General features: G+C 43.8%; 1 protein-coding gene across 1 annotated transcript in view; it reads right to left on the reverse strand.

Annotated features, from left to right (window-relative positions):
• Positions 1 to 24,624, reverse strand: part of Dnah8 (dynein axonemal heavy chain 8) — a 211,128-nt gene extending 186,504 nt beyond the window's left edge. The window contains exons 1-12 of the mRNA XM_051187064.1: positions 24,132 to 24,624; positions 23,766 to 23,900; positions 20,154 to 20,238; positions 18,722 to 18,873; positions 15,030 to 15,219; positions 13,968 to 14,131; positions 12,295 to 12,471; positions 8,794 to 8,907; positions 8,467 to 8,574; positions 6,455 to 6,556; positions 2,570 to 2,716; positions 929 to 1,126 (exon numbers count right to left, since the gene is read on the reverse strand). Coding sequence (XP_051043021.1) covers positions 929 to 1,126; positions 2,570 to 2,716; positions 6,455 to 6,556; positions 8,467 to 8,574; positions 8,794 to 8,907; positions 12,295 to 12,471; positions 13,968 to 14,131; positions 15,030 to 15,219; positions 18,722 to 18,873; positions 20,154 to 20,238; positions 23,766 to 23,900; positions 24,132 to 24,614 — 2,055 coding nt within the window. The 5' untranslated portion in view covers positions 24,615 to 24,624. The remainder of the gene's footprint in view (positions 1 to 928; positions 1,127 to 2,569; positions 2,717 to 6,454; positions 6,557 to 8,466; positions 8,575 to 8,793; positions 8,908 to 12,294; positions 12,472 to 13,967; positions 14,132 to 15,029; positions 15,220 to 18,721; positions 18,874 to 20,153; positions 20,239 to 23,765; positions 23,901 to 24,131) is intronic.
• Between the last annotated feature and the right edge of the window lie 880 nt (positions 24,625 to 25,504).

Below are 25,504 nucleotides of genomic sequence, written 5' to 3' on the forward strand. Positions count from 1 at the left end.
CATACATACACATGTCCACACAAACCCATGTGCATGTGTGCTCACATACACATAAAAGTGGAAAATGTTTTATAGATTGCTTTAAAAAAATTACTCACCCTGCTCGTTTTTAAAGCAATTTGCAACAGGAATAAAATAAACAGTAGATACATGTAGCTGGAGAGACAGCTCAGCTCAGCAGTTAAGAGCACTGGCTGCACTTCCAGAGAACCTGGGTTCTAGTCCCAGCATGCACATGTATTGGGGAGCCCTATTATAAGGTCACAGTCCACCATGTCCAGATAGCTCTCTGAGCTCAGCGCTAAACAGAGGACCCCTTTCTCAGCAGGGCTTCCTCTTCTCCATCTAACCTTATTCGGAGAATGCCTCTAAGCTCAGATGACTGGCCTTAGTTGGAGGATGACCCTGAACAGAGCTCCCTGCAAACGCTTATGACTCAGCACCTAAGTCTCACTCTTCCCTCCTGCCCATATGATAATTAGGTGCTGTTCCTGCCCGTAACCCTAAGAACCCTAAGAACAATAAAATGAGCTGCCTCTCTGAAACTGGCGCCCACAAGTTCTATCTGTCATCTTCACAGCAATCCAAAACCTGCTCGACAGGCAACTTCTGCTCCCTTCATACTCATGGGCCAATGGCCAACAACCCCCCCCCCCAAGGAAAAGGAGACCTCCACACATGTTGGCTCACAATCAACTATGACTCCAGTCCCAGGCAATCTGATACCATCTTCTGGACTCTGAGGACACCAGGCACACATGTGATATACAGACATATGTGCAAACAAAACCACCATACAAAGAAAATGAAACTGAATTTTTAAAGAGTAAATACCATGAGCATTGTTCTATATGGTTATTTGCAGTAGCAGGTAGTACTGCAGACTACGCTTTAGTTTTTCTCAGTACAAGTTTGTGCAACTACTTACCTCTAACGTGTTGATTTTTGACATGAAATCTGAGAAATCTGTGTCAAACTCTGTTCTTCGTGGATCCAGGATGTCATACTGGTTTTTCTTAATCCCTTGATAGATGTTTTTGAATTTTATCGCCATAATATCTATCCCTTCGATTGTGGAATTACTCAAGGCTGAGTATGTCTGCACGATGGTTATCATTTCTGTAATCTTTCAAATAGAAATGCTGGGTGGTTAGAGATGAGCTTTGGTCCCCTTTCTCTAGAATAGGCTTTTTAAATGAATCACCAACTTAAAAACAAACAAACAAACAAACAATAACGCCAGTGTATACCTAATTCCTGGCACCGGAAAGGAAATGGCAAGAGATAAGGAATTTGAGCCCATGCTCAGCCAACAATGAAGCTGAGGAAGCCTGAGCCATGTGAGACCCAGCCTCGGTAATATGAAACAGTGGGCCAGTGGGATGGCTTATTGGGTAAAGGCACTTTTCAAATCCAGACAATCTGTGTTCAATCCTCAGGATCCGTTCAGTAGGAGGAGAGAACTAACATCTACAAGTGGGCCTCTGACCCCCACACATGGGCTATGGCACCACACACACACACACACACACACACACACACACACACACACACACACTTTAGAATCACTCAGCTAACCCAAGCAGAGGAAATAAAATAGAGTACGAATTTCTGTGCTGGGGATGTAACTCAGTGGCGTATTGTTTGCCTTCAAACATAAGACCCTGGGTTTGATCTCCAGCTCTGCAAAAAGGAAAAAGTAAAACATTCCACATGCCTACTGTGTGAAGCAAAAGCAAAGACAGGAAGTGAACACAACTAACCTGATGGTATCTAACCCCCCGCAAGACTCTAACTCTACCACCCAGCTGCAAGAGCCAGAAAGTAAGACATGATTTTATGTGCCCACATAAAACCCATGGGCCATACATAGTAAGAGAAAACATACAGTATTTGTCTCCGTGTGTTTATTAGCGTAATTCATTTCTTATAGTTATCTTCTGTTACATGTATTTCCTATATAATTTTAAGATTTAATTTATTTTTCAAGTGTGTGTGTGTGTGTGTGTGTGTGTGTGTGTGTGTGTGTGTGTGTGCACATGCGCGCAGTTCCCCCATAAGAGGGCATGAGTTCACCTGGAGCTGGAGTAGTTACGGGTGCTAGTAATCAAACTCAAGACTTCTGCTGAGCTATCCCTCCAGTCCCTCCCTCCAACTTATTTTTTGAGACAGGGTCTCTCACTGAATCTGGAGCTCCACTGATTGGCTGTGCTGGCTGACCACTGAGTTCCAGGAATTCACCCCTCTCTGCCTGACCAGCACTGGAATTAGAAGCACCACCAAGCCCAACTATTTATAGGACTGTTAGGTATTCTCACCCAGGTCCTTACACTTGTTCAGTAAGGACTTCACCAAAACCATCTCTCCAGCCCAATGACATCTTTATAGATCCCCACAAAGACTGACACCAAAGGACCTTTAGTGTGGGTTTCCTATAGCCTTCTAAGGAATACCATTCCTCCTCGGTCAGTCCTAATAACTGAAGTCAGAGGGAGGAGTCTCTGGTAGCTGTCTGTCCAGCAAAGGCTTCCCATACACACCACCCCATTCAGAAAAACATAGTGCTTACCTTCTCCAGCCTCTTACAGAAGGCTTCAAACTTTCCAAATATATACATCTCTGAGACTTCAAAGGACTTCTCTCCTGAGGATTCTAAAATCTGCTTCCTTGTTTTGTGAAAGGATGCCTGGTATTCCTTGAAAAGAAAAATACAGTCCTACAAGAGAGTTGGAAAAAAAGAAGCAGGAGGGTGGTGGGTGACAGGCTGATCATCATACCAGCCCCATCAGCCCCTGAAACAAAGGCAAGCACCATCATTAGATGCTCCCATTCTCTGCCTGTATAGTAAAGCCTATGCACATCGCATTTTAAATGTTTTATTTTTAATTTTAAACTTTACTAAAAGAGATTGCAAATTTAAAAACAAAACAGAAATCACACACCAAAATTATCTAGACTCAACAAAATCCTAAACAATTAAGAGTAGCTATTCAGCCAAGCGTTGGTGATGCTTGTCTTTAATCCCAGCATTTGGGACTCAGGGGCAAAAAATCTGAGTTTGAGGCCAGCCTAGTATAGAGTTCTAGGACAACAAGGGCTGTTACACAGAGAAACCCTGTCTGAAAAAATCAGCAAACCAAATAAACAAACAAAACCCAAAAACCAAAGAGTAGCTATAGCTGCTTAGATACACATTCTATCTTCATCTCTCCTTTTTCCCTATTTCCCCATAACTCACCCCGTCTTAACGTATGACATTAATTTTTGGTTTTATACTTTTATGGCTAATTAGATGAAATTTTATGATGGTAAATAGCCTTCTAATTACTTGCATTTACACTCATATAGACACGTGCTGCTCTCAACATGGGCCAGGGGGGCTTCTTTGTGCAGGGCAGCAGTCAGTGGAGAGGGGAGAAGGGTCAGAAAGCTGAGATAAGAGTCTGGGTGCTCAACCCTATAGGGGGTATCTATATCAGCACCCAGTACCCAGCCAAGGCTCGAGGAACATTAAAGAAAAGAGACAGAAAGATCAGCAGAGCAGACGATGGGAAGGAATGCTGTGAGGTACTGTTTTCCAGACCTGACAAAGCTATGGCATTCATCAGTCACAGCAGCTGTGGCTAAAATTCAGGCATCCATGGGGTGGATGAGCTCCAGGCCCCACCTCTTACAAGAGTGACTGACAGTTGATGGGGGGGGGTGTTGATTGTTTTAGGACGTGGGCCACAAGTAGTGTTCTCACGCTTCTGGGAATGGCCTCACAGCCACACACATATGAGCAGCACTAATTGTACTTACTAGATAATAAACAAAACACAGGAAGCTGGTAGGAGATATGTTGGAGGGAATATGGAGGAGGCTGGAGGGGGTGAGCAGATGCCGTCATATTTCATTGCATACATGTATGAAATTCTCAGGGGAAAAAATCATAAAATCCCCAAGAGGCAGGGGAATTATCTATGATGATATCTATATTCAGCTGGCATCCATATTGCACCAGCATGCTATTGTCGTGAAGATATCTCACTACATAGGCTTCAAATTTGTGGTCTGCCTGACTCAGCTTCCTGAGTAGTACAGGCATGCATCCATCCCCACATGATCTGCATCAGCATTTGTCCCATCCATGAATACACATTTTTGTTTTGTTTTGCTTTTTTTGTTTGTTTTTTGAGACAGGGTTTCTCTGTATCTTTGGAGGTCTGTAGACCAGGCTGGCCTCGAACTCACAGAGATCCGCCTGCCTCTGCCTCCCGAGTGCTGGAATTAAAGGCGTGCACCACTGACACCTGGCCACAACAAATATTTTGCATTGATAATTTGTTTTGTTTTGTTAAGACATTATCTTACTACATAGCTCTGGTCGACCAAGAACTTGCTAGGTAGACCAGGCTGGCCTCGAATTTACAGAAATCTGTCTGCCTCTGCCTCCTGAATGCCAGGATTAAGGATATGCACCGCCATTTCTGGGCTAGTTTTATTTTTTAAATACACACACACGACAGAGTTTGTCAGTGCAGTGCTTTGACTAAGAATGGCCCCCAGAGACTTGTTTTTGACTGTATAAGGAGCAGCTTTAGGAGGTGTGACCTTGTTGGGGTGGGTGTGGTTTTTTCGGAGTAGGTGTGGCCTTGTTGGAGGAGGTATGGCCCTGTTGGAAGAGTTGTTGGAGGAGGTGCATCAATAGTGGTAGGCTTTGAGGTCTTGGAAGCTCCCCAGCCAATTCTCTTCCTGCTGCATGCGGATTAGCATGTAGAAGTCCCAGCTCCTTCTCCAGAACATGTCTGCCTCCATGCCACCATGCTTCCCACCATAACAATGGACTAAACCTCTGAAGCTCTGAACCTGTAACCCAGCCCCAACTAGGTGTTCTCCTTTACAAGAGTTAAACTGTGGTCACGGTGTATCTTCACAGTCATTCAGCTATTTCTTGGCTGTCCTTGCCCTCAGCACCGGCTCTGAGCATTTCCATTTTTCTGAGATTTTTTTTTTTCCTTGCTCACTGACACTCTGTCTTAACTAGCTCAGCACATCCCTTCTGATAAACGATCTTGTCCTTGCAGGTGCAACTTCTTTTATTCTTTTTCATTCTTCACCACTTTTTAGGTGTATTCTCTGGACGCGTTTCAAAGCTCCTTCCAAAAACTCATGTCTGCTGTCAAAAGGTGAAAGCTATGTGTGGACTTTCAAGTCGCCCTGAAGGCGACTGTGTCCCTGTCGCCTAAGGCGCCTAAGGCCCCTTAGGCCCCTTAGGCCTTGTCCTTTTGTGAGTTACTGCGAGTTCTTTTGCTTCTCAGCTCTCATGAGGGCTCACCGTTTGACAATCCTTTCCTCTGTCTATTAGTGCCGCTGACGCCAAGAGAAGAATCTGTGTGGGAGGATTGGCAATAACCCTCCGTCTGGACCTAATGCGGGGAGCGGGGGTGCATACAACCTCACTGGGTAATTAATTGCACAAGAGTCCTCTCAACAGTTTCCACCTTTGGCCGTATGATTTCTCCACCTGCTGTTTTTTGTTTTGTTTTGTTTTTCCAGACAGGTTTTCTCCGTGTAGCTTTGGAGCCTGTCCTGGAACTCACTATGTAGATCACATTGGTGCCACCACTGCCCGACAAACTATAACTTTTTTTTTTTTAAGATTTATTTATTTATTATGTATACAGTGTTCACCCTGCATGTGTCCCTGCAGGCCAGTAGAGGGCTCCATATCTTATTACACTGGGAGTTGAACTCAGTACTTAATGGAAGAGCAGCCAGTGCTCTTAACATCTGAGCCATCTCTCCAGCTCCACCTGCTGTTGTTTGAGACAGGCCTCAAACTCCCTATGTAGCTAACTAAGGTTGACCACAAATTCCCAATCCTCCCATTTCTACCATGCCAGTGCTGGGGGTACAGGTATGTGCCTCCAAACCTTTTATATGGTGCCTGAGATAGGACCAAGAGGTTCATGCATGCTTAGCTAGCTACATCCTTAGCCCGATTTACCCACACTTGTAGAACACAAGGCTCAGCTTCCTGTTTCTCTTTTATAATTTGATCAGATACTTGTCTTTGTTTTGAGGGGGATGGGAGAGGGCCCTAGGGTGGGGCATCCATCCCTGCCTCTATCAGATAGGTGAGTGCTTCAATCCAGTTCTACAAACCTTCTGGAGCCTCAAGTGTCCCCGGCTCTCCCACCACTTTAACCTGCTCCTCTGGTTGCCACAGTGACACATAAAAGACTAACTTTTTATTTTTAATTAGGGTTGCACGTGTGTGCAGGTGCCCGCAGGGGCTGCTGAGCCACCTAGCCCCACTGGAGTGACGTATCAATGACAATCCTTTTTCATACCCTCACACCACTCCACGCACAACTGCTTCAGAGGGAACCATGTTTCATGAACAAACAAAGTGGAGGACTTTGAACTGACCGGTGAGAACTCTTTCTGAAAATGAAATACTTCTACAAACCTGGATCTTTTTTAGTACGGCTGGTGTTTCCTGGTCCCACACATGGTTCGTTCCTCCGTCAGTAATATATGCTTTGCATGCTGTCACCATCTGATTTGTTACCTAAAATAAAGGTAGGTACAAAGTACCTGCAGGTGAATGACTTTTAAAGGCATAATATATATGATAAGTTTATAGAGTAATTAAATCACAAAATTAAAAAATAAACCACAAATCTAATCAAAATAAAGAAAACCCAGAATCACACTTACATACTATGAGTCCCAAAGGCAAGCACATTTTCCATCTGTCTAGAACACTACCATTTAGGTCCTGATCTAGCCCAAAGCAATGAAGGACAGGCTTCATGCAAGGCTGGGAGAGGGACTATAGACCAATGGTAGATTGCTTGCCCAGCATGCTCAAGACCTTGGCTTCCATCATGAGTATCACTTAAATCAGGTGCATACCTGTAGTCCCAGCACTCAGGAGGTGAAGGCAGGAGGGATCGGAGGTTAAAGGCCATCCATGTCCTCTACTGCATAAGAGAATTTGAGGTCAGCTTGGGAAACATGGGGCCATAGCAGAGAGGCTGAGAGAGAGATAGAACAGGAAAGGCAGAGAGAGAGAGGAAAGTGGGGAGGGAAAGAGGAGGGAGAAAATGGCCACCGGTATATGCAGTGAATTTGGGAGGAATGTTTAAATGCATAATGTATATGCATGCAGGATCACAAACACAGGCATGCAGGAAGTGTCCAAGGGAACCTAAAGCCCAGATTTGAAAGGGATGATCCACCTGGGAAATTTTAAAGATTGGTACCAATGTGAGCTCACCCTTATCCGTGGCCCTACAAAACGAATTTAGAGAAACCTGAGTAGTAGGCTCAGTGGCAAATGCCTTTACCTGCCTAAACCATCTCTCTGGCCACAAGGTTATTTTTTGCAGCAAAAGAAATAGTAAATCCCAAAATAAGGGTATCTACAAATCACAAAAACATTAGTGATCAAAGAAACTTGTAACATTTCATTTCATTGTTAGTCTGAATAGTCGCCGTAGTTAGTGTTTCTATTGATATGAGAAAACACTGGCCAAAAGCATCTTGGGGAGGAAAGGATTTGTTTCAGCTTACATTTCCACATTACAGTCCACCAGTGAGGGAAGTCAGGGAAGGAGGCGGGAGCTGACACAGAGGCCATGGAGGAGTGCTCCTCATGGCTTGCTCATCCTGCTTTCTTATAGAACCCAGGGCCACCAGACCAAGAATAGCACTACCCACCATGGGCTGTACCCTCCCACATCAACCAATGATCAAGAAAATGCTGTACGGTCCTGCCTAGAGGCCAACCTCATAGAGATATTTCCCCAGTGAGAGTCCAGACAACCCTAGCTTATGTTATGGTTCACAATGTTGAGAAAAAAAATGTTAAGAATCTGGAACCAAGAAATATCTCAACCTGGAACATCAGTAGCAAGAAGGAAACAAAAGGGCAGAGTGGATTTCCATGGTCATCTGAGGTGAAGTATGTAGCTAGATCCCTATTTCCTTTTATAAAACTGACATGTGCTTTTACACATCTAACTCAATTCTATTAGAATGTTTCTCAGTTAATTTTTTTAAACTTTAAAATAATTAGCCACATGATACAACATGAGCATTGAGTACAAAGTGAAGTCTTATCTACAGGATGGACTCAAAAGCATTTACAACTGAAGAAAACAGCTACAGCTTCCTTTAAACAAAAATCCTGGATCTGACCTCTGACCAGGAGAAAAGCATTGCTATTAAGTACAGCTGACTCCAAAGGACATCCCCACCCGGGTGTCCACATGGCCCAGCAATTCAAGGCCCTTGGCCCCCTCCAGGTGACCTGAGTTCAATCCAAGGGAAACATGCAAAGGTAGAAGGTGAGAACCAGACCCCGCTAAGTTGTCCGCTAACCTCCACAAGCTGCCACAGCACAGCTGTACCCACTACACACACTTCATACAGTCACACACTGATGATGATGATAATGATGATGAAGACGCTCACCTTGATGAACAAAGAAGTCATCCTTTCTGATGTATTATAATACCTAGACACGCTGTGGATCATTCTGATGGCATTAATCAAGTTTTGTATCCCATGTGCCATGGAAACCTAAAATCAAGAAAGACACAGGGAGTAAATCCTATCATACATGCTACTCTGGTTTGCTTCCTCCTGCTGTGATAAAATGCCATGACCAAGTGCTTTAGCTATACAAGTTAATTTTGGAAACCACTCTTTTTAACTGTTTAAGATTCCCAGCCATTCTCCCCTTCATCCCCTCCCCTCCACCCCAGACCCTAGAAACTACGCCTTCAGGAGCATACTCACCAGGTCATAGTTATAGAGGGGCTGACATACTTTTTCCAGGGTGTACAAATACCGAACATTATCTTTTGATTCGTTTGCTGTGTCAGTGATCCTTGCATCCAAATCACGCCAATTCTAAGGAATCAAAATTGTGCAAGCATTCAGTTATCAGTATCAACATGTTAGCGGGCTTCAACTTAGTCATGAACTTCAACCTGTTTTCCCTGAGCAAATATACACTGAAAAAATATTGAACTATTGGTATATATATATATATATACCAATATTTCAATATTGGTATATATATATATATGTATGTATGTATTTGAAAAATATTTATTTGGGCTGGAGAGGTGGCTCAGCGGTTAAGAGCACTGGCTACTCTTCCAGAGGTCCTGAGTTCAATTATCAGTACCCACATGGTGGCTTGCAACTGTTTACAACTGTACCCTCTTCTGGTGTGTAAATATACCTACAGATAACACACCAATAAATATAAATAAATAAATAAATCTTAAAAAAACGAAAACGATTTCCTTTTATTTTTAAATTATGTGTATATGGGGGAGGGGTACATGATTGCAGGTACTGAGGAGACCAGAAGAGGGTGTCAGGTTCCCTGGAGCTGGAGTTCCAAGTGCTTGTGAGACACCAGATACGGATGGTAGAAACCAAACTAGGTCCTTTGGAAGAGCAGTTAACCACTGAGCATTTCTCCAACCCCAGATATATCCTTTTCTTTTAGAACTTAAGACTTGGTGATATCAGCTTGCTAAATGATTTGCTAAAACTAAAGTTATTCCTTTGTAATTAATGTTCTGTCTATATAGGCTTAAACTGGACCAGTTTCTATCTGGGATGATTTTTTTTCCAAGACGAGTACTTATGACATTATAAAATAGTTCTGGGTCTTCAACAGAACATGACTCACAGAAAATATACTTAAAGTATTCCCAAAATCAGCATTTTCTTTCGTGGCCCAAAGGCTCATGTTTTCAGTGCCTGGGTCTCAGCTTGCAGCATTATTCTGAATGCTGTAGAGAGGCTTTAGGGCAGCCTCAACCTTCCTAATGCTGCCACCTTTGATACAGTTCCTCATGCTGTGATGCCCCCCAACCATAAAGTTATCTTCGTTGCTACATCATAATTGTAAATTTGCTACTGTTATGAATTGTAATGTAAATATCTGTATTTTCCAATGGTCTCAGGTGACCCCTGTGAAAGGTAGCAACTGCTTTAGGTGTTGTGGCCTGGCCAATAGAGGGGGGTCTCCAAATATGCCAGCATGTTTTCCCTGTCCCCTGGTCTAAATCATGTTTATTGAAAGCCTCTGTCACATGCTCCTGATAACTATGACCTCCACCAGGCCTGTCCTGCAGTGATGGGCTAATACTTCTAAAACCATGAGCCAATAAAGCCTTCCTCCTTGGGTTATTCTAGTGTTTCCTCACAGTGACGGGAGAGACAGGAAGCTAATGTTAGAGACAGGGGGTCATGACTACAGTGGACCTGACCATGTGGTTCTGAGGCCTTACAAACTGGTGTGTGGAAAGAATGCAGGACAGCTTGGAGCTGTGTGCTAGGGAAGCCTTCTAACCCTGCAAGCAGAGCTCAGTGGGTCATCATGGTGGGAATTTGGAAGACCGGAGCACTGTGGGTACCTTCCAGAATTAAGAATGGGAAGTGGGACTAGGGGGATGGATGCAACTAAAAGACATTTGTTTTACACCTACCAGCTAAACTATTCAAAGGAAAAAAGCATTGTTGTATTTCCATACAGAGAAATATAAACTTTAAGAAAATGAAGAATACAGAAAGAACCTGGAAAGCATCAAGATAAACTGTAAGTTAGAGTGAGGCTGGAGAGATGGTTGCTGTAGTAGAAGACCTGGTTCGATTCCCAGCACCCACATAGCTACAGTTCCAAGGAACCCAGTGCCCTCTTCTGGCGTCTGCAGACACCAGACACTCATGTGGTGCACAGACATACATGCAGGCAAAACACACCTCTGCATAAATTAAAAATAAATCTTTTAAAAATAATAATAAAATGATCCCCAGGAAAAGAGCTGGAAAGAAGGTGTGGGGAAATGCATGCTGAACAGAAATTTTGCTTTTATCTTTCTGTGTAGTTTATTGTTGTTGTTGTAAGGTTCATTCTTTTCTTATTTTATGTGTGGGGTGTTTGTCTGCATGCATGTCTATGTAACCACATGTGCGCATTTCCCAAGGAGGCTAGAAGAGGATGTCAGATCCCTGGAACTAGGGTTCGAGATGTTGTCCCACACCATGTTCCACCAGGTCCTCTGCAAGAGCCACACATGCTTTAACTGCTGAGCTGAACAGCAACACTGGGGAGATGGCTCAGCCAAATACATTCAAAATAAAAATGGTCATTTCTCTAGATGGCACTCCATAGACGAATCATCAACACTGAGAAATAAATCTTGGTTTTATCAGCTAGAAATTATAGTAGTATACAAGACAGTCCAACTCAAAGCGTGACATGTCTAAACACCTGACTGCTGCAGACAGAGAAACTATCTAATGCCATGGAACACAATGGAACAGTGGTCACTGAAGACTGGAAGGGGCCCCAAAGTAGAGCTAGACAGGAGGAATTCATTCTGGCTTTTCTGTAGCACAGCAGGAATCCCTACTGATTGAAACTATCTACGGTGCACTTCAGAATGTCTGGGAAAGTATGGAATTCTGAAGATGCAAAAATGGTGCTTTTTTTTTTTTTTTTTTTTTTTTTTTTTTGGTGGTGGGACTGGGGCAAAAGCTTAGTCATTAAAGTGTCTCTGCAAAGGCAAGAAGACCTGAATTTTATCCCCAGAATCCATGTCAATAAAATAATGGAGCATGTGTCATCCCAGAGCTGGGGAGGCAGAGCCAGCCAGCCAGCCTATTCAGTGAGCCAGGCAGACTTGGAGAAATGGCTCCACACTTGTGCTTGCTGCTCTGACTTTGGTTCCCAGCTTGCATGTCCTGTGGCTCCCAACTACCTATAACTCCAGCTCCTAGGGATCCAATATTTTGGCCTCTGCAGGACATATATAGGTGGTATATACTCAAAACATATGCCAAAACTTTTTGTTTGTTTTTTGTTTTGAGACAGGGTTCCTCAGTGTAGCCTTGGCTGTTCTGGAACTCACTCTGTAGACCGGGCTGGCCTCGAACTCACAGCGATACACCTGCCCCTGCCTTCGAGTGCTGGGATTAAAGGCATGCACCACCTCTGCCCATAAAAATATACTTGTTTCTTTATTGTGTATACCTTTTTCTGCCTGCAAGCATGACCCGTGTGCCAGAAGAGGGCATCAAATAGAAGCACAAGATCTCATTACAGAGGGCTGTGAGCTGCCACGTGGTTATCGGAAATTGAACTCACAACCTCTGGGAGAGCAGCCTGTGCTCTTAACCTCAGAGCCATCTCCCAAAACCTCTTTAGGAAGCGGTTTGAAAAGGGTGATTTTTCTGGTGAGTTGTTCAAAGGTTTACAATTAAAGGGCCTTTTACCTTTAACAGCTTCGAATGTGCGACATTTAGCACATTTATGACAGCCTTACAGCTGGACCCTTTAATCTGCTCGATAATATAGTTGAATTTGGCTGACATACGTTTCCAGTGCTCCAATTCAGTGAGTGGACCCGAATCGTCAGCTTCTTTTCTCATCTGCTCGCTCTCAATAAGGACCTGCAATTGAGCATCACACAATCACCTGTAGCTCCCTCTTCTGGCTACTATCGGTACTGCAGGCATGGGGTGCACATGCATGCATGCAGACAAAACACTCATAACACACAAAATAATAAAGTAAAAACTATTAAAACGTCAAACTTCAATATCACTAAATACACCCTGCCAAATGAAAAGACATGGCATGGGGGAGGGGAGACAACAAAGAATTAAAACATGGCAAACATTATGTAAAGTCCAGCAGGTCGATGACATAACACCAAGCCATTCAAAATAAAAACTAAGCAAATGATGTGATCACGCAAGTCAACAAAGAAGAAGCCTAAGCAACCATTTAATATGCTCAACTTCAGTAGTGTTCAGGGTAGTGCAAAGTCAATCAAAATAGTGTTGCACACCTGACAGATGCCCCCCAGCTATTACCAGTGACTTGAAGAAGTGAGTGCTTCCATATGCTTCTGTTAAAAATCAATTTAACTGCTCTGCTGGGTATCTTAGATGTCACTTAAGACTCAATGGGGAAAAGCCTAGATCAGGCCTATGGGCATACCTGTGGGTGATTATCTTAACTATGTTAACTGATGTAGAAAGACCCACTCAGCCCACTGTGGTGACACCATTCCCTTAGGCAAGGGACCTCAGACTATACAAGAGTAGGGAGGAAAGCTGAGTACAAGTAAGCTGCATTTATTTCTTTCTGCTCCTAACTATGGATGTGACATGACTAGCTCTTTCAGATTCCTTGACTTTCTTACATTTGTAGGCAGTTGCCTGGAATTGAGCTAAAAGGAACCCTTTCCTCCCTGATTTGTGTGCGCGTGTGCGTGCACGTGCGTGAGTGCATGTGTGTGTGTGTGTGTGTGTGTGTGTGTGTGTGTGAGAGAGAGAGAGAGAGAGAGAGAGAGGGGCTGGGAGTTAAATTTAAGGTTTATATGTGTTACACAAGCATTCTACCATGAAATATATTCCCAGCCTGCCTTTTTGTCACGGTATTTTATTATAGTACTGAAAGCAAAACTACAATAATCACTACTGGAGGGCATAATAATATCCAATAATAGCCCTGTGCTCAAATGCTCTGAGGGATTCCACTGAGGGACTCCTGGGCACACAGAAAGGAAACCTGAGCAAAGACAGCTATTGGCATATGTATAACTGTCCTTTGTAACAGCAAAAGGAGAAATGACTTACTGAGGGAAAGGAAGATTAAACCACTTTGCTTCCATAAATAATGGATAGCTGATATAATTTAAATGTTGAAAAGTCTAACAAAATAATTTTTTAAATAGCTCTTTGTGTCAAATAGGATAGCAGTAACACTTCCACTGATCACCCAGGATGCACTTACCCAGTGTCTCTGTCTCTGTGGCTCCTCACTGTGTCTTTTCCCCCTCTCTCTGTCTTTCGTGAGGAGTATTAATAAGATACAGGGACAATGTGACCTATCTAGGACCCACAAGCCTACAAGTGGAGGGGAAGTGGAGTGGCCTCACCTGCTCGATCTGCTTGTACCACATCATCAGCACCTCCTCCAGCTGATGCACCATCTCGGAATTGCTCGCTGCTGCTGTGACTTCTTCAAAGGTATGCAGCTTGGAGAAATCGATATTGTCCACCTTCTTTAACATCACTGTTCCCTCAATGCTTATTCTAGCACCTAAAGGGGGGGGGAAGGATACATTGTAAAGAAAATGATGCATTATAAAGTGCCCATACATTAAATGTCAAGATGTGCTTTCCAGCTGCAATATTTATAGAAAAGTGTTAAGATCTAGTGCTTTATAAAGATGAAATTCTTTATAGAGATGTAGTTTAGTTGGAAGAGTGCTCATCTAGCATGTACAAAACCCTCAGTTTGATCCCCAGCACCACATAAACCAGGCATAGAGGTTTTACTCCAGTACTTGTGAATGTGGAGACATGAAGATCAGGAGTTTAAGGCCATCCTGGGCTATGAGGGGGACTTCAAAACAAGGCTACACGAGATCCTGTCTCAAAAAGAAAAGAAAAAAAGTTGTGAGTTGACCTATGAATCAAATTGTGTATTTTTACATTAAGTGATAAAAGCACATTTTAAAGAAATCACCATAAAGCACAGTTTAAAATATTTATTTTATGTGTACATGTATGTGTATGTCTGAGTATATGTATATGCACCTCATGTGTGCAATACCCATGGAGGCCAGAAGGGGGTATTGGATTCTCTGGAACTGGAATTACAGGCAGTTGTGAGCTGCCATATGAGGGCTGGAAACCAAGCCTGGGTCTTCTACAAGAGCAGCAAATGTTCTTAACTGCTGAGCCATCTCTCCAGCATAAGTACATATTTTTTTAGTGGCAAACTTTTGACTAAGAACAAGAGCAGATTTCTCTTACCCTTTTACCTGCAGAGCTCACTGGTAATGAGGGGTTCTCAAGTTTTCCCAGGTATCCTGGTGACTTTCATTACCATCTCCTTTTGGAGATCCTTTCTATAAACCCTGTTTTCAGTAAAATACCTTGCAGCTAACAGTCTCATGTTGAGTTATTTACCAAACATTAAATCTTATACTTACCATCTAAAAATGAAAGATATCTGTTGATGGTTTCTGTGAAAATATGTTTCTCAGATTCACCCTGCTTGGACTGGTTTAATGCGCCCCAGTTGTTCGTTGCAAGAATAGCTGGTAGAAATATGTATTGCAACATATTCTTGATCCCTTTTAAGAGTCCTTTTGATGCATCCAAGACAGTAAATAGGATATCCTGAAAGGGTGATATACAACTGTTACATGTTAAGTTCATTAAAGAACTGAGGAAAAAATCAAAAGCTATTTTTCACCTGCACTAGACAGTTGATGCATTTTGTAAAGGGGAAGGGTTAAGTGCTTATGAATGTTAGAACTCTTAACACCACAATCTTATATCTGGCCCTATTCTGCGAATTCCTACTAGGTCTCCCTGGACATGTTTTCTTTTTTTAAAATAATGTACTTAATGTATTTCATGTGCATTTGTGTTTTGCCTACATGTATGCCTGTGTGAAGGTATTAGATCCTCTGGAACTGGAGTTACAGACAGTTGTGAGCTGCTGTGTGGATGCTGGAAATTGAACCCGGGTCCTCTGGAGGAGCATTCAGTGCTCATAACTGCTAAGTTATCCCTCCAGCTCCTTCCTCTGTACTTTAATCTCTGCCAAGGAGAAGAGCTCTGCCCTGCAACGTAGCTGAAGCATGGGAGAGACAACTGAGCCAGTCACATAAGGATGCCCTCAAGTATAAGGTGTTCTGTTCATGAAAATTACAAGGGGTAATCTTTGTGTCAACTTGCAAAGTGCTGAGGGAGCTAGGGAAGCATGCCTATGGGTATGTATGTGATGTGTTTCCCTAGAGGGTTACCTCATGAAGGCTCTGAACTAATCCACAGGCTATATGAAGAAGTGGCACAAAGTAGGAGATGGAGGAAATGGGTCATTGAGGACATATCTGGGCTGTCCTCAATCCTGTCCTGGCCCCTTCATATACGCCCATTTTCTCTTCTCCCTGATTGCCATGACTTTAAGAATCACTAGTACACTATATGCCTCTGCTGTGATTACATTAACATAGTTATGATATGAATGAATACTTATCTAAACAGTATGGAATGCATGTCAGAAGGGGGGTGCAGAGGGGTTCTTAGATTTAAATTTGCCAGGCACGGCAGCACTGGCCTTTAATCCCAGCATTCAGGAGGCTCAGGCAGGTGGATTGCTGTGAGTTTGAGGCCAGCCTGGTTCACAGAGTGAGTTCCAGAGTTACACAGTGAGACCCTGGTTTTTGTCTTTTTTTCAAAAACCAACTAAATTCTCGTAGATAGAGGAAAGTCAATAATAATACCTAAAATGATTAAAAAGAGACCTGTAAAGCTAGCTACATTTAGCAATGTGGAGGTAAATGAAAGAATATTCTAAAAGAGATTTTTAAGTTTGTTATAATATTTTTACGTCTATGTATATGTACTTAGGGAGTGCACTTGAGTGCAATGACTGCAAAGGCCTGACAAGAAGGTGTTGCATCCATGCATCTAGAATTACAGGTGCTTATGAGTCACTCAATGTGAATGCTGAGAATTGAACTCGGATATGTGGTGGGTAGTTTCTAAGAACAGTACTATTCAAGTGAACTCTGCAATCTCATCTATCTGACATAAGGGTTCCCTCTGGGGAGTGGGATAGAGGTCAGCCCAGCATCACGAGGCTCAAATAACCTATTCCTCTTTAAACTACATGCACACATAACTGCAACTTTCCAAAAAACCTAAAGTATAATTAGGCTATGGCCTCAGACAACAGAAGTCCCAGGTACTCAAGAGGCTGAGGGAGGTTTGCTTGAGCCCAGGTGCTCAAGGTCAGCCTGGGTAACATAGTGAGACCCTCTCTCCAAAAACAAAGGCAGATGGAGGTGTAAATTGAGTAGGAGAACATTTGGCTAACAGATGCAAAGTCCTGGGTTTGATCCTCAAAATGAAAGGAAAGGAAAAAAAGTGATGGGAGAGGAGGGTTAGGAGGAAAGGGCAGGGGGAAGAGAGAAGGTGGGAAAAGGAAAGGCAAGGAAGGGGAGGAGAGGGGAGAGGGTGGGAGGGAAGTGGAAAGGGAAGGGAAGAACGGACTGAATCATGATAAATAGAAGAGAGAACTCCTGAAACTGATGACAGATTGAACACTTGTCCACACATAGAGACGGCCTTTCTTTCCTAAAAAGAAAGAGACAAGTAAGCAGAGGAGAAGGGCAGATTCCTCAGGAAGGGCACAAACTGACAGCGGATGCCTCAGCCATAAGTGAAGTACCTACAAGGGCCCAGGGGGGACAACTGCCGGCCTTAACAATCCCCCTCCAGGGAGCCTTTCGTCACAAACAGGAAAGAAGCCAAACTACATTGGATTTGTTGTATGTCTCACTCCAGAAGGCAGTAAGACCCCCTGAGAACAAGAAAGAGAATGGATGGAAGCTCTTGGAAAATCTACTGTAAATCCGGTGATATAGCAGCAGTTTACCTCTCAGAGGTCTCACAACCATGGAGCAAAGAGGGTGTCGTTATTCCCTGGTCAGGCACACCCATGTCTTAGAAAGGATGAGCCACTTGCCAAAGGAAGCAGTTTGGGGGCAAACTGTGGTTCATGTAACTCTACTTGCCCTTTTCCCCCTGCAGTCCAGCCCCTGAGTAGGTTAGCAATGTCTAGATAATAAATCAGTTCTCCTCAGATGACTCAAAATTTAAAATACTAAATAAGCACAGAGTAGGTGTAGTAACTAGTATTTAAGATTGTAGGAACAGAGGAAGGTGCATATGGCAATTCCGTACACACGGCACAGAAGAGGAGAGTTTCCATAAACTTTAAAACTGGCGGTTGTGCTGGTTCATTTTTATCAAGTCGACATAAGCCAGAGTCACCAGGGAAGAGGGGAGATCAACAGAGGAACTACCTCAGGCAGACCTGCCCATGGGCATGGCTGAGAGTCTGTTCCCAGTTAATTGATGTGGGAGAGCCCAATCCACTGGGCCACCCCTAAGCAGATGGTTGTGTCTTACATATAAGAAAGCAGGCTCAGCCGGGCATAGGGGAGCAAGTCAATAAGCAACACTCCTCCATGGTCCGTTTCAGGTCCTGCCTCAACTTTTCTCAGTTGCTATGCTATGATCTGTAAATAAACCCTTTCTTGCCTTAGTCCAGTATTTTATTGCAGTAACAGAAAGCAGATTAGAATAGTGATGCATGCATGCCTGCAACCCCAACAACCAGTAAGAAGTGGAGGTGGGCCAGGCGTTGGTGGTGCATGCCTTTAATCCCAGCACTCAGGCAGCAGAGACAGGTGGATCTCTATGGGTTCCAGACCAGACGGGTCTACAAGAGCTAGTTCCAGGACAGGCTCCAAAGCCACAGAAAAACCTTGTCTTGAAAAGTGGAGGTGGAAGGGTTAGGGGTTCAAGGACATTGGAGATATTATACATACATACATACATACATACATACATACATACATCTCACACAGTCTGAGATGTATGCGACCCTGTCTCAAAACACATACACTTTTTTAAGTCTTTTCAAAACATAAACTTTTAAAGGCAGTATCTACAGGACAATAATGCAGCTCTATTAGAGCCAATCCCTCAATTTCTTTGAGCATACAAACGCATCATTTTTGGAACTCAGCTCAGTCCTACATACAGAAAAAGGAGGCAAAGGAACTGGGGAAACATGACAAGTGGCCAATGTTTTAAAACATACCTCATAAATGTTTTTAATGTTGATGGCAACATCATTACGACAGCGAACAAAAAATATGCACAGTCCTTTTAGCTTCTCTGGAGCTGCGTTGTCTATGTACAGTCTCATCATTTTTGTCCCTTTGGGTACTCCAGTGATAGTTCTACCACATTCTGGAAACAAATGCCAAGAACTAAGCATACAGTCAAAGAACCAACCGGCTTGGTAAGTGACAGCTTACCAACCAGGCAGTCTATCCTAATGAGTAAGCTGTATCTCAAAGTAGGAGGATAACATTCCTGAGGATGCCACCAAAAGTTGTCCTCTGGCCCCTGTGTCCCATACACACATGCATGCAGGTGCACCTGAATCATACCAACACACATGGACACACACATACTACTCTTTAAAGTAGAAAGGGCAACCCAAGTACCTAGTTATTGAAACAAAGGTATAGTAACCTGATTGCATGTTAATTACCTTAGGAGTAATATAGAAAAGCTAGATGTTGCAACAGCTGCAGAAGCCACAAGACATTGAGCCAGAACCAGAAGGGGCAGCTGCTGGGCTCCGAAGAGGCATTGTGACTACTTCTAGCCATCTCAAAACATATGGACCAAATAGTCCACCTGTTCCAGGGAACTGCAATTAAATTCTAATGGAAAAGTGTATTTCCCAGTAGAGGCTGGAATGTCTTTGATATCTCTTCCTAAATTATGACAGCAATGTCTCAAATGATTGCATCTGAAAATGGAATTTTTTATTACATTTATTTTGTATTTACACACATATGTGTTACAGCATGCATGTGGAGGTCATAAGACAACTTGTAGAAGTTGGATCTCTACTTCAACCAAGTGGATCCTGTAAACAAAATCTGGATCACCAGGCTTAGTGACCGGTGCCTTTACCTGATGAGCCATCATCAGGTATTTTAAAGATTTCTTTTACTTCACATATGTGGTTTTTCCAGCACCATATGCCTGTGTACCATGTGCATACCATGCCAGTGGAGGCCAGAGGAGGGAATCAAATCCCCTGGAACTGGAGTTACAGATGTTTATAAGCCATCATGTGGGTGCTGGGAAATGAACCTGGACCCCCTTGCAAGAGCAACAAGTGCTTTTAGTAGCTGAGACAAATCTCCAACCCCTTTAAACTTATTTTTTTTAATGGTTTTCCAAGACAGGGTTTCTCTGTGTAACAGCCATGGCTGTCCTGGCACTCAGTCTGTAGACCAGGCTGGCCTCCAACTCACTGAGATCCTCCTGCCTCTGCCTCCCGAGTGCTAGGATTAAAGGCATGCACCACCACCAGCCAGCTAAACACTATTTTTTAAACATGGTTTCTGGTCAAGTTTTTTGTTGTAAAAGTGGAAATCATCTATGCATAAGAGGAAAAATAGGTGGACATCAACATTAATCAGCCCAGGGCCCTCAGAAAACACCCTTACCCAGACCCGGTGCGTCTCCTTCCTGATAGAAAAATTTCAGCGTCTTACATCCACCTTTCTCAAAAAAATTGCTGAATGCATCCAGCTGTTAAATGAAAGAGAAAAATGAGCATCAATAAAATGATACTGGCTTCCCAACAAAATGAAAAACTCCTGTATTAGTGTTTCACATAATAATCACTGTACCTTTTCAGATAGAGAAAATAATAAAGAGCTTTCTGAAGGGTGGCATAGGTCTGTGACACCAGCTACTTGGGAAGCTGAGGAAGGAGGATCACAGGTTCAAGGTCTGACTGGGATATTGAGTGAATTCATGGCTGGCCCAGACAACTTAAGAAAGATCCTCTCTCAAAAGTAAAGAGCAAAAAGACAGCTGTTGAGGGTCAGGGATGGAAATAGATAGGTCAAAAAGCAGGAAACATTTGAGAACACAGATGAATTCCATGTCCTGGTATCCTAGTTTGCTTTCTGTTGCCTTGAGAAACACCATGGCCGAAGAGCAACTTGGGGAGAAAAGTGTTCTTCCATCTTACAGGTTACAGCCCATCATTGAGGGAAGTCAGGCAGGAACATGGAGGAAGAAACTGAAACAGAGACAAGCAAGCTGGCTTGCTTCCCCTGGTTTGTTCAGCTACCTTTCTTGTTCAGTCTAGGCCCACAGTGGGCTGGGCCCTCTGACATTAGTTGGCTATCGAGAAAATTCCCAGATGTGCTTACAGGCCAATCTGATGGAGGCTAATCCTCAACTGAGATTTTTCTTCCCAGGTATAGCTAGGTTTGTAACATCATGTCAATAAAGACCAACCGGCACACTTGATTTGTTGGCTGAAAGGCTGGTTTGGGGAATGCATGCACATGCACATGTGAAGGTGGGTGTGTGCAAGCATGTGTGTGTGTGCGTGTGTGTGTGTAGACCAAAGGTAAACCTAGGATTATCATTCTCCTTGGTCCACCTTGTTTTCATTTTTGTTTTTGCTTGAGACAAGCTGACCTGGACCTCACTAGGTAAGGGTCCACTGGCTGCTCAGGTATCTGCCTGTTTCCACTCCACTGTGCCTGGCTTTCTACATGAGTTCTGAAGGGTAAACTCAGGCATTTTTACTAGCAGAGCAAGTGTTTTACTGTACCAACTGAACTGTCTACCCAGCCACCACCAGCCCACTTTTTAAAGAGGTACTATCTCACAGTTGGGCATGGTGGTACACACCTATGGTCACCTATAATCATCCTCAGGAGGCTGAGGATAGAAATCAAGAGTTTGAAAATGGGCTAGGCTATATATGGAGTCCTTGGCCAGTCTGGAATATGTAGGAAAACCTGTCAGCTGAGAGAAGCTGAAGGGGAGTAAAAGAAGGGCCTACATCCTGTGTTCCTTGCACAGAAACACACTGCTTCCACCTTGACTTCAGGGAACACGGCTACATAAGCAAGGTAGGTAGCTATCTTTGAGGAGGCCTCTATGGCCACCATGGCCGGCAGAGTAACGAGACAAGGAGGCAGGTTCATTCAACACTATTAAGTAGCTGGTGTTGGCTCAAACTTTTGGAGTCTGACCAAGGACAGTTTATTTTAAGCATATTTGCACAAACCTTGGTGAAATTTTTTTTCTGGTGATAATGAACTCAATCTTGTGTCCACAATGAAGCTTAAGACATGGTTACATCAAAACTCTTTGTAAAGTACACGCGACACCTTCCATAAAGGTAAGTTCTATAGACTGATATAAGGGTCTGGTAGAGGCCCCAGTGAGGTCTCAGCCACACACATAGTGCAAAGGTTACCAGGCTATTCACCATGTCCACTCTCAGCCTTCTGGGTGGGTAACAGGTTATGCACCCCTCCCTTTGAAAGGAGGACCCTGAGTTTTTAACATTCCTGGTTCCCCTGGTGCTTCTCTGTGACCCCACCCCACCCCATGCCTCTTACATATCTTGAGTAGCACTGGACAAAGGGAAGAATAGAGTGGAAAGAGAAAAAAGAATAGAATGGAAAGAGACCAAAGGATGAATATCATAATCATGGAAGCCTCTGCTCTGACCAGGTCCTGGCAATCAAAGAGTCATCACAAAGGTTAAGAACTCTTTACAAATATAAAGAGGCTTCCAGAAGCCCACATGGGGCTAAGGGAAGTTGGTGTTCTACCAAGAAGACTAGCAACCACGAGAAGCCATCAAGGTATAAAGGAAAGGGGGCAGATGGAATGTTCTTACTAGGACCAGATTGAGAACTGGACATATGGGAAGGGACTTCTCAAAAGGTGGTTCCTTGGAGCTGGGGAGCTGCCTCAGTCAATCATATGTTTGTCACACAAGTAGTTCCATCCCTATCATGAACATTTTAAAAAGCTGGGTGTAGGGTGTGCCTGTCTTCCCAACACTAGGGAGATAGAAACAGAAAGATCCCAGGAACTAGTCTTGCCAAATTGATTAGGTCCACATTCAGTGAGAGGCTGTGTCTCAAAATATGAGGTAGAGGGGCTAGACATGGTTCAGGAGTTAAGAACACTCACTGCTCTTGCAGAGGACCTAGGATTAGTTTCCAGCATTCACATGTAACTTCAGTTCCAAGGGATCTGATGCCCTCTTCTAGCTTGCACACACATAAAGCATGCAGACGGTGCACATACATACACATAGGCAAAACACTACTACACATAAAATAAAAATGAATTATCCACACAAACATACATGGTAGGGAGAGATAGAGGGAACCACCAATATTAATCTCTAGTGTCTGGGTGCACACACTCGTGGCATACACACACAAATGGGGCCCTGTGCAGGAACTTAAGGTGTGGAGGGGATATGACCAAGTGTGCAATAACCACTCAACTAGGCAGAAGCCAGGGAACCCTGGTGCCCACAGATGTCAGCCTCAGTACATGGCAGGCACAAGGAGAAAATAGATCTATTATAAAAAAGAATCATCATGCCAGGATAAGCTTAGCATTTGGAAAATCTCTGTGAGTTCCAGGCCAGCCAGAGCTATGTAGTAAGACCTTATCTGAACAAAAGAAAGAGCCATCATACCCTCTATTGTCCACCATTGTGTGTTTCTTTTAATAAGCTCTTTTTGTCCTGGACTGACACCAGGTTGCACATTGGAATAATCTTTTCTAAATGCCTATATACACATCCTTCCATATACACCACCCAAACTGCAGTGGTTTAAATGCAAAATGTCCCCCATGGCCTATGTGTTTCAACACTTGCTCCCCAGCTATTAGGGCTGTTCTAGAAGGTTGTGGAAATCTCAGTAGATAGAGGAAGCCAGTCACTGGGGAGCTGGCCTTGGGGGAGGGGGTTATAGCTTGACCCCACTTTCTCTCTGTTCTCTGCTTCTCACCACAGATTCGATGTGACCCCACAATCTCAGGTTCCTGCCACCATGCCTTGTCCACAATAAATGGACTAAAATGGTGAGCACAAATAAACCCTCCCTCCTGAGCCACTGCCTGTCGGGGAACACACCCGAGGCCTGTGTACAGTGACAGAGGAACACACCCGAGGTCAGTGCATACCTATGCTCCTGCACACCCACACACAAGTATACATCCCCAAATAAAGAGGGAGGGGGAGCCAAAACAAATGATGGAAAGACTACAAAGCTTACCGATGGGCAATCCAAAATTAGTTCTTCCACGGTTGCCATGTCCACCCCAAGCCTCTCTGATAGAATTTCAAATATGTATTTGTATGTGACATCAATTCTCATTTTCCGGGTTTCCCTTGCTTCTCTGAATCTTGCCTAAAAGAAGTGAAGACACATATAAAAATGTGAAGTATGAAGAAAATGTAGCGCTCAGGAGGCAGAGGCAGGCAGATTTCTATGAGTTTGAAGCGAGCCTGATCTACAAACGGGGGGGGGGGGGCTGATACACAGAGAAACCCTGAAAACCCAAAGGAAGGAAGGAAGGAAGATATATTTTTTAAACAGTGGAAAGTCTTAGGGCTTAGGGCAGCCCCATTGGCTGCAAACCTGTCTCTCTTTGAGGGTCTCCTGGAGGTTTGGAATGCCACTCATACTCCGCCGGTACTTGGAGGACCGCCGGGAAGACTGAGAAAGCCCATCGGACAGCACTGACTGCACAGGCCTCGGGGCGATCCTGGGCCGGATCCTGCCAACGCTGCCCGACTCATCATCCTCAGGCAGCGTTAGCTCCTCGTCTGAGGGAATCAGACTTCTGTAGTCAGTCACCGAAGGGCCAGGGCCTGGTGCAGAGAGGGGCGTGGTGTCTGTGTCCGGAGTGGGCGGGGCCTCTCCTCCGGTAGTGGGCTGGGAGTCTTCTCCCGTTGAGGACTGGGCCGTGTCCTCCTCGGAGGGCGGAACCTGCTCCTCGGGAGGGGGCGGGGCAATGTCTTCCTGAGGTTGAGGGGGCGGAGCTTCCTCTGCCTCTGCTGTCGGAGGTGGAGCCTCTTCGCTCTGAGGTGGTGGTGCTGAGTCCCCTTCCTCAGACTCCATCTTTCAACGTGGTTTCTCCTGCAGATCTTCAACGTCCAAACCTAGAATTACAAAGTATTTCCATTGAGGTTTGTGCAAATAACTTGATCATTAGGTGTTTTGATTTCTCCCAGTGAAGGCTAAACTTGGTTGTCAACTGGATACACTCTAGGTGGGAAGACAGAACCTCAGTCGAGGTTGGGCATGGGCACCTCTATAGAACATTTTCCTGATTGATAATTGATAGTGGAGAGCCTAGCCCATTATAGGTGCTACCGTCCCTAGGCTGGTGGGCCTGAGCCATATGAGAAAGGTAAAGTTCACCAAAAGGCTGGGAGCAAGCAAGAGAACGAACGAGTCGGTAAGCAGCTTTCCTATATGGTCCCTACCATGGTTTTTCTTGAATTCCTACCCTGGCTTCTCTCAGTGGTGAATAGTGAACCGTAACCTGAAAAAGTAAAATAAACCCTTTCCTCCCCAATTTCCTTTTGATCATGGTGTTTATCAAACAGAGAGTAAACTAAGACATTTCCCTTAAAGCTAGACAGTTAACAAAAAAAACAAAATCATACAGTCCTAGCCGGACAGTGGTGTCCTTTAATCCCAGCACTCAGGAGGCAAAGGCAGGCAGATCTGTGAGTTGGAGGCCAGCCTGGTCTACAAAACTACACAGAGAAACCCTGTCTCGAAAAACCAATAAATAAATAAATAAATAAATAAATAAATAAATAAATAATATCCAGTCCTTTACCACATTATCTGATAAGGTTACAGGTCTGGAGAGGGGATTTTTTTTCTTTTCTTTTTTTTTTTTTTTTTTTAAGGTGACAGCAGACACTTGCATATGTTGTTTTTTCAAGGCTAAGTGCTCATTTGATTTAGTGATAGGAATCCAAAACTGATAGTATCCA

Source organism: Phodopus roborovskii, unplaced genomic scaffold (assembly GCF_943737965.1).
Source record: "Phodopus roborovskii unplaced genomic scaffold, PHOROB, whole genome shotgun sequence".
Classification (NCBI taxonomy): Eukaryota; Metazoa; Chordata; class Mammalia; order Rodentia; family Cricetidae; genus Phodopus; species Phodopus roborovskii.